This window comes from Arachis ipaensis, chromosome B5 (assembly GCF_059453495.1).
Source record: "Arachis ipaensis isolate K30076 ecotype BB chromosome B5, ASM5945349v1, whole genome shotgun sequence".
NCBI classification, from domain to species: Eukaryota; Viridiplantae; Streptophyta; class Magnoliopsida; order Fabales; family Fabaceae; genus Arachis; species Arachis ipaensis.
In genome coordinates, this window is record NC_142440.1 from 6421486 (window position 1) to 6437930 (window position 16445).

The 16445-nt window shown below is 31.9% G+C and overlaps 1 protein-coding gene across 1 annotated transcript; it reads left to right on the plus strand.

Annotated features, from left to right (window-relative positions):
* Window positions 1-13698: 13698 nt before the first annotated feature.
* LOC110271894 (uncharacterized) lies at window positions 13699-16092 on the plus strand. The gene is made up of 3 exons (XM_088486708.1): window positions 13699-14049; window positions 14460-14585; window positions 15004-16092. The coding sequence occupies exons 1-3, from the start codon at window positions 13699-13701 to the stop codon at window positions 16090-16092; spliced, it is 1566 nt and encodes a 521-aa protein (XP_088342834.1).
* The last annotated feature ends 353 nt before the right edge of the window (window positions 16093-16445 follow it).

Below are 16445 nucleotides of genomic sequence, written 5' to 3' on the forward strand. Positions count from 1 at the left end.
AACCAAGCCTCATATCACGAGCAACTGTAACTCTATAAGTGACCTATTTTAATACCACAGTGATCCTTTGGATTCTAGAGAGAAAAAAAAACTATTTTATCTTTAGTTATCAATATATTATTTTAACAAAAATAATTAGAAATTTAAAATTTTATTTTAATTATTTTTACTTTTAAATAAAGAAAATTTATTTTTTTATATTTTCCAAAATTAAATATACTTTTAAATTCTGGCTTATTTTAAAATTAAGAAAATAATTAGGAGAATAAAATGAGCTTGATTTATACTTTCGAGAAGGAGATCAGAAATCAATTTGAATCGGAAGAAGCTAATACACATGCCACAAAAGACCAAAGAGAATCATTAAAAGAAAAACTTAAAAAATTACAACGCTTTTCTTTTAGAAGAATTAAGATATGCTTAATAGAATAGGTAGGGATTGGAACTTTGGAAGGACGAAAGCGAGAATGTTTTGGGACATATATCAATTAATCCTCAATTTGTTATCTAAATTTATACTAAATTTTAATTTAGTCTTTAAAATTTTAATTATTTTTATTTAGTCCTCAAACTTTATGAATGTAACTCATATTAATTTTTTGAATAATTTTCAACTTACAAATATTAATGAAATATTGATGTAGTTAGCTAAATGTCATGTTAAATTTTGTAAAACGACATCATTTTTGTTTTGATATTTAAATAATTTAAAAAAATACCGTAAGTGGTGTTTATTAAAAAATTTTCTCCCAAAACAAGTGATCTGAGTCGTTTTTGGACTATTTGAACATCACAACCAAAACGACATAGTTTTATAAGTTCCGATGTGGTATCAACCTGTTCATGTCAATGGTGGTGCGGAATTTATAACTCACAAACTAACCGGCAAGTATACCGGGTCGTACTAAGTAATACCTCAGGTGAGTGAGAGTCGATCCCACAAGGATTGATGGACTAAGCAACAATGGTTAAGTGATTTACTTAGTTAGACAAACAGAAAATGATGTTTAGAGAATTCAAAAGCATGAAACAATAAATTCAGTAAATAAGAAAGCAAGCAGTAAACTGGTTGTGAATAATATATGGAGAAACAGTTAAGGCTTCAGAGATATCTATCTTCCGGATTGACTTTTCTTACTAACTATTTTAATCATGCAAGATTCAATTCATGGCAATCTATATGTGACTAAACCGTAATTCCTTAGATCTTTTTAGTCTCCTCTAACCTTCATCAACCGCCAATTCCTTGGTCACTTAATTCCAATTAGAGGGTGAAGTTCAATTCTAGTTTATATGCCACAGAAACCCTAATTACTCAAATATAAGAGGATTATATGTCACGTATCCCGTTAAGTCTAGATAATTAAAAGTTTAAGAGAAATTGTTTTCAAGCTGTTGTTCAAGCTAAGTAAAGAGTTTTTCCAAATTATACAAGAACTCAATTAAAACAAGGGTCATACTTCCGTTCCACCCAAATTCATAAGATAAAGAACGAAAACAATTCTTGAAATATAAATCAGTGCATGAATTAAAATAGAGAAATAATAGTATCAATCCATACAATAGACAGAGCTCCTAATCTTAACAATGGATGGAGGTTTAGTTGCTCATGGTTCAGAGAGAAAATAAGGATTCTGAAAAACTGTAAATTGCAGAATGAGGTAAGAGAGAAGAGACCAAAGAAGCCCAAAGGGCTAATTTTTTTCCCTTTTATATCTAATCCTAATTAATGTAAATCATATTTCCTAAAACTAAATAATATATTTTCCTATTTTTAAAATAAAACAAAAGTTTAATCAATATTTAATAAAAAATCCGTGCAAGCCTTGTACAGCGTGGGGACCACTTGGTTTAGAAGAGGTGGCACCAAACTTGATATATCTCAAGTTTGGCTTCAACATGTCTGTGTGCTTCCCTTTAGTTCTCCTTGGTTGGCACCAAACTTGAGGTATCTCAAGTTTGCCTTCAGCAAGCCAGCATGTAATTCTTCCATTCTTCTTAGTTGGTGCCAAACTTGAGGTATCTCAAGTTTGGCTTCAACTCATCAGTAAGCACTCCTTGGATTCTTGAGTGTGGCGCCAAACTTGAAGTATCTCAAGTTTGGCGCCACCAAGGCCGTTCGATCTGGAGAGAAAGTGTATACTATTATATATCGTTGGAAGGCTCTTAAAGTTAGCTTTCTAATGCCATTAGAATCGCGTCAATTGGACCTCTGTAACTCAAGTTATTTCTATTGGAGTGCAAGAAGGTCAGGGTTGACAGCATCATTCGCTTTCTTCTCTTTTTCTACAGAAACTCCATCAAATCCATCCAAAGTCTACCTGAGATAAACAGAATTGCACATGACTCAAAGTAGCATTCATAGTGGCTAAAAGATAATTAATTCTTGATTAAACTCAACAATTTGAATGTAAATTCACTAGGAAAAGATAGGAAAGATGCTCACGCATCATAACACCAAACTTGAATTGATGATTTTCCTCAAGCAATCAAAACTAATATAGGCTTAGGATGTGAATTTGCATGAGAAGTGAGTGCTCAATTAAGCTCATGTCTCTTCTTAAAGTGGGGTTTACACACTGCAATCCTGAATAGTTTTGGTATCTCACTCTCCTTTAAATCAGAGGGATGTCACTGTCATTCAGAATTTGAATCTGGATAATATTATGAATTCTCTAAAGACAATGGAAGGAACCCTACAGAAATCGAACTCGAATGCAGACTCAGAAATTCGCTAGGGATGTGAGTGTGCTTGAGTGTATTTCTGAAGAAAAGTTCCAACCCTTATTTCCTAAAACTTACTAATATTTATAACTCATATCTGTAACCAACCATTAATTACATGACACTGCCTTGTATCTGAATTCTTAGGTAACTGTTCCCGCTCTTTTGCCCATAGCCGTTACCCATAAATTCCTCGCTTAAATAAAGCATTCGACTTCTCAACTTATGTAACCGATCGATTTCTCTATTCAAACAACTATTTGATTCTTCATTAGAATACTTGTTCGATTTAATAAAGTGTCTAAGTTGAGTCCGTGTCAAATAACCTCCAATTAATGCCTGTACATGCATCCTTTCGACCTCTGCTTCCTAGCTGACCCTTCACTAGCGTTTTGAATCAACTTAGTTTCTCGAAAATAATTATTTCGACTAACAAATTGTCCCTTAGGATTAATGTGTTTGCCTTCGAAGCCATTTCTTGGAAGGTGAAACACTTAATCCTAATCCAATCGTCAAGCACCTTTACTGATAATAATTACCATTTACCTTCTCCATTAATTCTGACCCGTTTGACACGTCTCCCAGGATTCACACACTCTCTCTCTACCACTTTGCCTTTTTCACAAAGTTACCTCCTTCTTCTTTTAATTTTCTTTGTAATAACGGCTAGAGAAACACTCCCTTTAAATTCGACACTTTCGTCTTTATTCAACTTTCTCAAACCCTTATTCCCTCAATTTTTCTTACGAAAATTTTACTTTTCAATCTTCATCCTTCCCCATTCTTTAATGGCCGCTTCTTCATCCCACGCTGCTGCACAAGACAAAGGCAAAGGCCCTATGGTACAACCACCGGCTCCTCAATCTCTTCATGTGTTGAATTAGGTCAACGATGAAGTTATTGATGACCCACAACTCCAAGTTAATGACCTTACAATCCTTATTCCCTTTAATGTGGGTGGAGATATCCATTCTTTCATTGGCTCCATCGAGAATTTGGAAAAGGCAAACAAGAAGCTTCCTTTCTTCTCCAGTGCTCAAGGGGAAGACTTGGTGATCAACCAAGACCTTGATATCTCTTTTTTTACCAATCAAAAATCTTTTAGGAATAATCCAAAAATCAACCCTCGTGGAACTGACTTCACCGCTTGGTACGAGCATCTTGCGCCATCGAAGAGCACAGCCTGGAGGGCTCTTGGGATTCAGGACCTTCTAAGACTCGCTCACTTCTCTCCTTTGACGCTCTCTTGGATGATTGGAGCCGTAACCTTCTTCTGGAATAGGACTACCAACAATTTTCACCTTTCTTGTGGAATGATTAGTATGTTGCTTTTAGACGTAGCTGCTATTACAAGATTTTCGATTAATCCTCCAGACTTCACTTTCGACATGCAACCCAAGCAACAATATAACATTGCTCTCTTGACCTCCTACAGTGACTTCATTGCTCATCATATGGGTGCGGAAGGTGACCCTTACAGATGATGAGCACGTAGCCTTTCTGTTCTACTAGCTAAATGCAATTGTTTTCTGCTCTCGAAGTGTGCAGATGCAGAAGCTTTTCCTTCCTCTTGCTTCCTTGCTTCATGATGGAAACAACCTCAACCTGGCCAAGCTTCTTCTAGGACATGTTTTCGAAGAACTTGGTCAGTTTGTTAATTGTCTTCGAAATAATTATTTAATTAGCACAGGTGGTCCTCTCTGGCTTCTCCAATTGTGGCTTAATGCCATTTTTGAAAAGTATATGATAAAGTCCGGAGGTGGTGCTACAGACAAGCAGCACATTGAAGGCTTCCGATTGGCTAGTTTCAAGCCAGATTTCCCAGAAGCACAATCAGATGAAGACCAATTTTGGGCTGTCTTTTCTCTCTTCCATTCTTGCAAAGACTTTCATAATGAGGACCTCAATTTCACCACTTTTTGCGTCGAAATTGTGGTCCTGCTTGGCTCGAACGCCTACTCTTCCCCAATGATACTGAAAAAAATGAGCTTGCTAACAGGAGCTGGGCAAATTTACTGGTTGTACAAGTGATTCCTACAGGGTTACCTCAAGATAAAAAAGAACGTTTCAAAGTAACCCTGTCTGCCCCTCATTACACAGCCAGGCAACTTGGCTTCTCACAAGCCATCCCAACTCCATTCCCTCGAAATAGTAGGCCTTTTTTTCGTATTACTTTGGCCACAAAAAGAGAGCTTGATATTTGCTTCTTAAAAAATCAACAACAAAGGAAGGGTTTTAATCACCTTGTTTACGATCAAAGCTCATACATCACAAAATCTTGCTTCGAAAGGTGGATTACTTACTACCCCAAGTATAGTCGTACCCTAGAAGAGCTCAAGCGTTCTATTGCCCGAGCGGTCCCTGCTGCTGAGGGTTCTCTGAAGAGAACTCAGAAGAGAAAAGCCAAAACTACAACCCTCTCACGCCAACCACCAAGGAAAAGTCGACAGACACCTTCGAAAACTTCTAGGAAGGTAACTATATTCATATGCTCATTATTTAACTGAGATTCTTCGAAAACCACATTTACTTGCAGCTTTCTTTATAATTTCAATCTTTATTTAGTTACAATTGCAACCGTCGAGTGAAAGTTCTGATGAAAGTGAGCCATCTATTCAGAACATCCTTGCTGCATACTCACAATTGGAGGATACAATTGATTCGGATTCGGGCTCTCAATTGGTTCGAAGAACAAGACCTCTTCCAATAACCTTATATCATTTTCACATATATTTCAATTTAGTCAAAATAAATCTTGACTTACTACACCTTACATTTCAGTCCGTTATTGTTGCTCAATCAATCACCTCACCTCTGGCACCTGATCAGCCACATCAACATCAAAAACAACAACAAGACTTAGGACAACCCACATCTCACTCATCAATCAAAGCCACAGAGTCTGTTCATCCTCTCCAGGTCACGTTTTCACCTCCAACTGGGACACACGTGGTTGACTTAACCAAGGAGCACACCCATCACTCTTCAACACAAACTTTGAGTACTGGACATGCCTCTCCAACCAACCAGCTGCACTTTCTTCTGAATTCCAAGTGGCCCCTGATTCTGACTCCCCCTCTCGGGTTGTTAAAACTACTGGTCCTGATTCATATTCTCCATCCAGAGTTATAGAAACACTTCCTTCTCCTCAAAGAACTTCTAGTCCTTCCAAACAAGCTAAACTTCAAACTTTTCCTGGTCAGGGATCTGGAGGTTTAGGTGTTTCTACCGAATCCACAAATGCCAACCTGGTTAATCTGGTCACCATTATGAACCAAGCTATTCAAAAAGATAAGGTGCCTCTTTCTACTCATATACTTGTTGGTCCTTCTACATCTGGTCCTTCAATCGAACTGAATGCTAATGTTCGAGAACAACTTCTATCATTTCTCAAGCTCCTGGACCATCCACCCATCGAGTGGACCAACGATGCAGCCCTGAACAAACTTTCTAATATTTTAAGTTCGTCTCTTGAGATCCATGTCTCATCCTCATACTCTGCCATAGTCAAACAGTTCATACAAGTTGCCAACAGGAGCATAATTACCCAAGAAAAACTACAAGAGATCAAGGGTACAATGGCTCAAATTAAAACTGAATCTGAAAGCTATACTGCAACTCTACAGCCAATCAAGGCTTCCCGTGAAAAATTCGATCTAAGAATTTTTCAGGCCCTCTCCGTTCAAGCACATTATGACAATGAAGAGAGGAAGCTTGAAGCAGAATTGGCTCAGCTCAATGAAAGACCAGCTAAAATTTGGAAAAGGAAGGCAGATATAGCTACACCTTTAGCTACTGCTCAGCAAGAACAACAATAACTTGTGCAAGAAATCGTTTCTATTGACGCCAAACAAGAAGAATGTGAGACACAACTTGACAAGGCCCAATATGAAGAATTCAGACACGCTGAGGCCCTTTCAGCCCTGGACAATGAAAGGGTAAAACTACGCTCAGACTTGGCAGAGCTCATGGCACCTTACATTTCTTCGCCTTAAATTTTTGTATTTGTAATGGTTTTCTCTATTTCAGACTTATGCAATCTAATTTTAATTTAAAATACAATGATATTGCTTCAAATACTTTCCATTTATCGAATTGATTACATTTCCGGATTCGATATCTTTGATTCGATATACATTTTTTGAATATAATCCTATCACTTGGAAAGGGCCTTCCCAAGTATGGGACCATTTGCCAAAAATTTTCGATTTCTTTTTCATTGGCAAAATAATTTTTAAAACCAACTCACCTATACTGAAGCATTTTTCCTTTATTCGACAATTGTAACTTCGAGCAACACTTTCTTTTTGTCGAATCATGTTTTCAAGTGCCAATATTCGCTCTGAGTCTATCTCATTCAACTCATCAAACATTGCATTCCAATAATCATCAATTGGCAAATCATTCTGTCTTGACACCCTCAAAGTGTTAAGATTGATTTCCAATGGTAGCACAGCATCATGACCATACACTAATCTATAGGGCGATGTACCTGTCGACCCTCTTGGTGAATTTCGATAAGCCCATAGTACTTGACTTAACGTGTCATGCCAAGTTCGAGGTCTATTTTCGATATATTTTTTAATCAAACTTATCAAAATTTTATTTGCTGCCTCAACTTTCCCATTAGCTTGTGCATAGTAGGGGTTGAAGTAACCATATTGATATTCCTCGAAGCTGCAAAATTCTTGATTCGCTGACCAGTAAACATAGTCCCTTGATCGGTGCTTAATGTTTTAGAAATTCCAAATCGATGGACTATATGTTCCTCAATAAAATCAATTATTTCATTTTGCCCAACTTCTATTAAAGGAACTGCTTCGACCCACTTCGTAAAATAATCAATTGCTACTAGAATAAATTTATGATGTTTCGATGAAGGAGGATGAATCAATCCAATTAAATCTAAAGCCCAACCCCTAAACGGCCATGGCTTTATAATTGAATATAACTCATATGCTGGGATCTGTTGTATCGATCCATACTTTTGACATTCTAAACACGCTTTTGCATATTCGATACAATATTTGATTATGGATGGCCAATATATATGGCTTCGATATAATACCAATTTCATCTTTTTTTCAGCCTGATGACCACCACAAATCCCTTTATGAACTTCACCTAAAGCAATGTTTTTATCATCTTGACTTAAACACCTCGACAAACTTCCATCAATTCCCTTCTTATACAACTCATCAGTCATTTTTTTGAAATGGACTATTTTAAAATTTTTCAAGAATTATTTTAAGATTTTTAAAATTCTTTGGGGACTGTTTGTACTTCAATATAAAAACTGATTTATTCATCTCGTATACATAGACACTTAATAATCATGTGATCACCGATATGGATTAATGGAGGGAATTGCATTATCTAATGAATATAAATATTAAGGATTATTTTGTGTCTCTTAAAACCTGAGGTATTAAAGTGTCTCTTAAAACCTGATTTGAGTAATTATTTAAAAAAAAAAAAAAACCTTAGGCAGCTACCAATTTATTGTGGGCAATTTTCATTTATTTTTTTTTAATAAAAAAGTTTTGCAACTGTAATTATTTAAACGATGATGTTATATATACAAATATTTTTGTAGTCAAGTCTAATTAAGTTGGCATAGATTTAACAAAAAAAACAAATACATGCATTACTTTTCTTTTTTTTGCGCTTTTTCAATACACAAATTTTTGTTGGAGAGTACAAAAATTTATTGACATAGCACATAAATTTTTGCACATAAATTTTTTTTTATCAATATAGCATAGAAAATTTTACATATAGCACAAAAATTTGTATCCGATAGCATATAAATTTTTGCACAAAATATATAAAAAATTGTGGTTGTGCATAAAATTTTTTTGTGATGTACATAAAAAATTTTTATATTATGCACTAAAATTTTTGTGTTGTATGTATTTTGTTGGTTGGGATCAATGTTCTGAATATATAGTTCTTCGAATATTTTTTGTGTTGCGCATCAAATTTGCATTGTTATCTTATCTTATCTTGTTGGCTAAGATAAGAGAGATATTTGATTTTGAATGTTAATTAGAGATTTGCAATCTCTTGGCCAATTTAGGCCGCATAGAGAGCCTCGGCCCAGGAAATCGGGTCATTACTAGGCCGTTTGGGGGACTTAGTGATCGGGTTTGGAACATGCACCATTTTTTTTAGTTGTGTATCAAAATTTTTGTGCTATGCATATTTTGTTGGTTGGATTATTTGGGTGTCAATATTCTAAGCATGTGATTTTTTGAAAATTTGTGTAACATCAAATTTTGTGTTGTACATCAAAATTATCTGTACTGTAAATCAAAATTTGTAGTCTAATTTTTTGAATATATATATATAGTATACAAATGGGGAGCTCATATGCTAATGTAGCGCTCATACGTTGAATCTGGGAGTTTATTTTCTTAGGTGTCGTCACTAGAAATTTTTAGATTTATATTTATAAATTATAAATTATTATTTGCTTAGGTTATTATTTTCAAATTTTAAATTATTTGTTTGGGTTGTTATACTTAGTTGTTATTTTTTAAATTTTAAATTATTTTATTTAGGTTGTTATTTTTAAAATCTTAGATTGTTGTACTTAGGTTGTTATTTTTTAAATTTTAAATTATTTTACTTAGGTTGTTATTTTTAAATTTTAACACTATTTTTCAAAAATTTGTTGATTCTTTTAGCATTATTTTTTAAATTTTTGTAGATTTTTTTTTCAAAAATTGCAGCTATATACGTAAATTTAAATATTTACGTTAATTTAGAATTTTAAATATTGTTAATATATTTATTTATTTTATCTGCAAATTTAATTTAAATTTAAATTAAAGTCAATCCAATTTAAAAAATTTTAACTATGAGTCAACTATAAAAGTATAAGTTATGAGATATGTATAGCATCACAATTCAAAGTACATCAAATCCTTTCTTTACATACATCCAAAATCTAAAATTTTTCTACTTATTCCAATGGCTGGTATTCACAAAATCGCACAAATCAATCCTACAATCGACAATTTGTGTGTACGTATACGAGTGATACGGTTATGGAGACTACCAAGTTACGAAAATTCTTTATTGCCATACTCAATTGAGATGGTTTGCCTCGATGAAAATGTGAGTTTTCTATTAATATTTTTTTATTTTATTTTAAATTTGTTTGTTTATCCCCATCTAATTGTTCTTTGATTTTTGTTTATCAATTCTAGGGAGGAAAAATACAAGCCTCGGTTAAGAGGTTTCTTGTGTCTCGATTCGTGAATTTGCTAAAGGAAGGAATATCTTACCAAATAAGATATTTTGGTGTTGGACTCAATGAGGGTAACTTCAAGACTACACATCATGAGTATGTGGTGAATTTAAACCAACGTACATATGTGTACAGACTTCCAGAATCGTTAAGTATCCCACGATATGGATTTAATTTTGTGAGTTTTGACACTCTTAATACACATAGGTATGATTACACCTACTTAGTTGGTAAGTTTATTGTTTTAGAAAAAGTATAATTTATTTATAAATTTATTTATTTTATTGATAATTTCGGCTGTGTTTTTTTTTTTTAACAAACGTATTGATAACAATTTTTTTTATTTTAAATCATTTCAGATGTCGTTGAATATCTTATTGGGATTAAGAGTGAAATGACTCTTGAAAAGAATGACAAATATACCAAAAATATTATTATTAAATTAGAGATTGATGATGGGTAATCATATATTTATTTCTATAAATCTAAAAATTTTGATATTCTCATCTTTTTAAATTGTTATTTTAACTTATTTTATTATAAATATTGTTATTAATATTATTAATAGGTAACAAATATTTTATTCAAAGGCAACGTTTTTTTATTAATGGTATTTAAATTTTTAAAAAAATGAGTTTGGATTGATTTTGAAAAAAAGTATTTAAATCTTTTTTTAAAAAGAATTTTAATGAAAAGCATTCTTTCCGTAGTTAGTTTTTTTATGAGTTTAAGATAATTAATAAACTAATTATTCTTTTTAATTGTGTTTGACATTTTAATTTTATTGTTAATTTTTAAAGTTATATATATATATATATATATATATATATATATATATATATATATAATTTGATATTGTTTTATTGGTAGCTACTTTTTTAGTTGTAATTATTTTTTGTTTATTTTATTATAAAAAATATATTTAATATTAAACATTCTATTTGACATAGAAAAATAATGGAGCGTGCACTTTTTGGCAACTATGCACATGAATTAAATGTTTTTTTTTTTTGTAGTCTTTGACAAGGAGGTAAAATAAGTTTTGCGAAAGAACTGTGTAGAGATACTTAATCCACTCCTATTGATAAGTTCTAACCAATATTTATTTCTAAACACATTAGTGAAGATATTTTGAATGGTAATTTTTATATTATTTATTATTAATATATTATGTAATATCTTGCAGAAAGGAGATCTATCGGATACACCTACACTTTTGCTCAACCTAATTGATAAGACATTTCTCTTCATCGTTGAAGTTCAAATATCTGATAATCCACATTTTTCACCTTCTTATAAAGTTAAGAAGATGACTGATAATATGGACCTCATAAATAAATTCAAAAAGGCTCACCTTATTCAAATTGTGAATACAGTTATAAGTGTACTTTCTATTAAAAATCAGTTTATTTTTCTCTTTCTTGGTTATTAGTAGTACCTAATTTATAAATAATAATTAATAACTAATTATAATTTTAGGATGTTTACTACACCAGTGGTTTGCTTCCAACTTCAAAGGTATCCTAAATCATTGAAGGAGTGAAAGTAGAAGGTGCTAAGGTATTAATTTGTTCAAAAATTAAATTTTTTATTTGTTTGTTTTCTCAAAGTTAAATCTTTATTTTATTCAAAAAATATTATTGAGATAAGATCAAAGGTGAGAAGAAAGTCTTTAATTTAACATAGTATTTTGTACATAATTTGTTGCTTGAATTCTCCAATGAAGTTGCGGACAATGATGAATCCGAAGTGTTGGAAAATACTATTACACCAACCAAGCGACTATCCTCGGAGTCGGAAGATTTGAATTGCAAGGAGATACCTCAACTTGCAAGAAGATCAAGATTGAGAATGAAACTTGAGAATTTAGATACACATGTTTTGGAATCCTTTTTAGAGTTTATCTAATAGAATAATGCAAAGCATATGTTTGTTTTGGTGAAAATATTGCTTTTTTTTTTTTTTTGAGTTGTTATTTTTCTTTTAGTTCTTTTCGATTTTTATATTTGGAATTTAGAATTTTGTTAAATATAAATTAAAGTTATTTGGTTATTACTTGTGGTTTTATTTTAATTCAATTCACACCGTTTATTCTTTTAATTTCTAATTTAGTATTTAATATCATAAAGTTATAAATTTCTCATATGAATTATTGTTGATATAATTAAGTTAGTTATTAATTTTTAATGTGTACTTATTTTTAAAAAAATCTAATTATAATTTTTAATTAAAGTATTATGTTTAAAATTTTAAATTTAAATTCAATTAAACACTTTTTTTAATTTTTTAAGTAAGCAATTAGGTTTGAGAATATTTTTTAAAATTTTATATAATTTATAAGCTATTATGCTAATTACAAAATATTATATTAAAATAAATAGAATTACCAATCTTATTAAAATGTGAGGTTATTCATACTATTGAAAAGAAAATTTTAATTTGACATTTTTCTATACTTAATTCTGTTTCTAATGTTGTTCCGACAAAATTGAATTTAATTTAGAAAATTTTATTTAAAAATTTAAAATTTGTACTAGCTAATTAGAAAACTCTATTTAAAATTTTGAAATTTGAAATTCTAATACTAATTCATAATTAAGTGACTTCTTAACTGTTTCGATTTTTAAATTTAAATTTTTTTACTTGCCACATTTATAAATTTTTTCTTTACTCAATTTACATCGTTATCTTTTAGATTGTTTTTGCACAATAGAAATACTTTCATTTTTTTCTCTTTTTTTAAATATTTTTCTAAATTTACGTAATTTATAAGGTTATTAATTTTTAGATTGTATTTAATTTTATTTATTTTTATTGACAAATAATAAGATTGATACTATTTATGACGAAATTAATAAAAATCATTTTTAAATTAACAAATTACTATATTCCTAACGAACAACGAACGTTTAATTAGGAAATTTTATTTAAAAATTTAAAATTTGCACTAGCTAATTAGGAAACTCTATTTAAAAATTTGAAATTTAAAATTCTAATACTAATTCCTAATTAAGTGACTTCTTAACCATTTTGATTTTTAAATTTAAATTTTTTTATGTCACATTTATAAATTTTGTCTTTACTCCATTTACATTTTTATTTTTTAGATTGTCTTTGTACAATAATAGAGGTACTTTCATCTTTTTCTCTCTTTTTTAATTATAAGCTATTCATTTTCAATTTCTTTATTTAAAGAAATGGAAAAAAATTAACTATTAGTCGAATTTATTGATTGTGAGATTAAACTTATATTTATTTGAAAAAAGAAACTTTTGTGAAAAATATATATTATTTTCTGTAAAATATATTTAATCTCGGATCTTAAGCAAGGAATTCCATTTGGAGTGTTAGATGCAGATATTACTCATCATCCAACCTTATTTTTAGAGAAATATTCCTTTAAATTGTTATAAAATAAATGGCAAAATATTTTCTTACTTAACATATTGTTGATTTTCTATTATCACCCTTAATTTATCAAAGCACATATATAAAATAGATAGTTTATTTATAACATTTTTTTTTTGTCTTTTCGGTATAAGGGATGTATACGGTGGAATTTCAAAAATGAGGTTTACCACATACTCACATTCTTTTATAGTTAAGTGGAGACCATAAGATAACAACGACAACTCAAATTGATCGGTTAATATCTTCAGAGTTGCCAAATCCTGTTTGGCACCCAAAATTGTTTAGAGTTGTATCTACATACATGATACATGGACCATGTGGTAGAGCTTTCTCAAAAATCTCCCTGCATGAAAGATGGGTACTGCACCAAATATTATCCCAAAACATTCAGTAGAACCACAGTTATCGATGATAGTGGATACCCATCATATAGAAGACGAGACACAGGAGTGATTACTAAGAAGAAGGGAGTCCATATGGATAATAGGAATGTGGTTCCATACAATGCATATCTGCTGATGTCTTATCAAGCGCATGTTAATGTAGAGTACCGCAACAAGTCAAATGCTATCCAATATTTGTTCAAGTACGTGAATAAAGGTCCTGACAGGGTAGTAGTTGGAATTACAAAGGAAGCTTCCAGTGAAGAAGATGCTCAGGTTATTTATGAGATCAAACAATTTTATGATTACAGATATTTGTCTGCATGTGAGGCTGTGTGAAGAACTTTAGCTTATGATATTCATCAGAGGTGGCCTTCAATGATAAGATTAACCTTTCATTTTTCTGTAGAGCAAAATATCATCTTTAAAGACGATGACGATCTTGAGAAAATCGTGGAAGAAGAGGAAGAAAAATGTACGATGTTTTTAGAATAGATGGAGGCCAATAAAAAAATTTGAACCAGGTCAAACTTTGACATATGCTGAGTTTCCAAATCAATTTGTTTATGATAGAGAAGTAAGGGAATGGAATCCACGCAAAAGAAGGTATTCTATCGGGAGGTTAAATTATGTTCCCCCGGGATACAGGTGATATTTACTATATGAGAATTTTGTTAACTGTTCAGAGAGGTTGCACAACATATGAGTCTATTAGGACAGTTAATGGAATTACATATTTTAGCTTCCAAGATACTTGCTATTCCATGGGACTACTGTGCGATGATAGGAAATTCATTGCAGCTATTAATGAGGTAGCTGAACTTGCATCTATTAATTGAGAAAACTATTTGCGATGCTACTGATATCTAATAGCATTAGCAATCCAGAGCGTGTTTGTAATGCAATTTCGACATTATTATCTGATGGAATACAATATGAGAGGAGAAAAACTTTGAAAAACCAAGGTATTTTACTATTTTTTTTATATCAAGATTGTATTCTCTTATTATTTTATTTTATTAATAATATTAATAGTTTTATTTTGGAATTACTTATTAAATATTTCATAAAACTACCATGTGCTTTTACTAGGACTAAACATGACTGATGACGAATTGGAAAACCTCTGCCTTATTGAGATTGAGAAGATACTCAATAGCAATGCGAGATCTTTAAGAGACTATCAATCAATGCCATATCCTGAGATGTCTGATGTTTGCCTTTTTTTAGAATAAGCTAATAGAGGAGGAGTTAGCATATGACACAAATGAGTTGACTCATACAAACTTATATACAGAACAAAAGATGACTCATGAGCAAAGGTTAGTATTTGATGAGATACTCAATGTTGTTATTACAGACTCAGGCGGTTTTTACTTCGTTTATGGGCATGGTGGGTGTGGTAAGACATTTATTTGGAATAGACTTTCTTCTGCTTTTCGGTTTAGAGGAAAGATTGTTTTAAATGTCGCATCCAGTGAAATTGCATCTTTACTCCTACCTGGTGGCAGAACGACTCATTCTAGGTTTTCAATACCCACTACAATCACTGATAAATCTACTTGCAACATTAAGCATGGCAGTTTGAACGCTGAGCTACTCATCCAAAGTAGCTTAATAATTTGGGATGAAACTCCAATGCTCAATAAAATGTGCTTTGAAGCACTTGATCGGACGCTCAGGGATCTTATGTTAGTTATCGATCAACATAAGACACATCAACTATTTGGTGGTAAGGTTGTTGTTCTAGGAGGTGATTTCAGACAGATACTTCCGGTGATTCCGAAAGGGAGTAGACACGATATATTGATATCCGTTCTGAAACTGCATACGAACATGAGGCTTCTAATGTCTTCTTCGGATCAAGATGAAGGTGAAATGAAGATATTTGCTAATTGGATACTTGATGTTGGAAATGTAAATATTGACTCTGTTGTTGGTGATGAATCAGAAGTTGAAATTCTAGATGATCTATTGATTACAACTACTGATGACCCTCTCTATCATTTGGTAGACTTTGCATATCCAAATTTATTACAAAACATGTCAGAGTACATGTATTTTCAGAGTAGAGCAATTCTTGCACCCATGCTTGAGAGTGTCGAGAAGGTAAACAATTTTGTCTTGACAATCTTTCCAGGGATGGAAAATGAGTATTTGAGTTCTGACACAGCATGTCAAGCTCATGAAAATGAAGATGTACAACAAGAGTGGTTCACACCAGAGTTCCTAAATGACATCAAATATTCGGGACTACCCAATCACAAGTTGACTTTGAAGTCAGAAGTCGCTGTAATGCTAGTGCGAAACATAGACTAGACTTCAGATTTAAGCAACGGGACAAGATTAATAGTTAACGAACTTGGCAACAATGTAATTGGAGCGACGGTAGTGACCGGTAGAAATATTGGAGATAAAGTGTACATTCCAAGAATGAACTTGATCCCTTCAGATTCAAGATTGCCATTTAAGTTCCAACGGAGACAATTTTCATTGACAGTATGCTTTGCAATGACCATTAACAAAAGTCAGGGTCAATCATTATCACATGTAGGACTTTATTTGCCAAAATCAATGTTCACCCATGGACAATTTTATGTTGCTTTGTCAAGAGTTAAGAGTCGCAGTGGCCTCAGAATTTTAATTCTAGACGAAGACGGCAATCCAAAGTC

Coding starts and splice junctions, on each gene's coding strand:
- LOC110271894 (XM_088486708.1), top strand. CDS start 13,699: ATGGACCATGTGGTAGAGCTTTCTCAAAAATCTCCCTGCATGAAAGAT. Junction 14,050..14,459: donor CCAGTGAAGAAGATGCTCAG/GTTATTTATGAG, acceptor TTAACTGTTCAG/AGAGGTTGCACAACATATGA. Junction 14,586..15,003: donor TCATTGCAGCTATTAATGAG/GTAGCTGAACTT, acceptor GCCTTTTTTTAG/AATAAGCTAATAGAGGAGGA.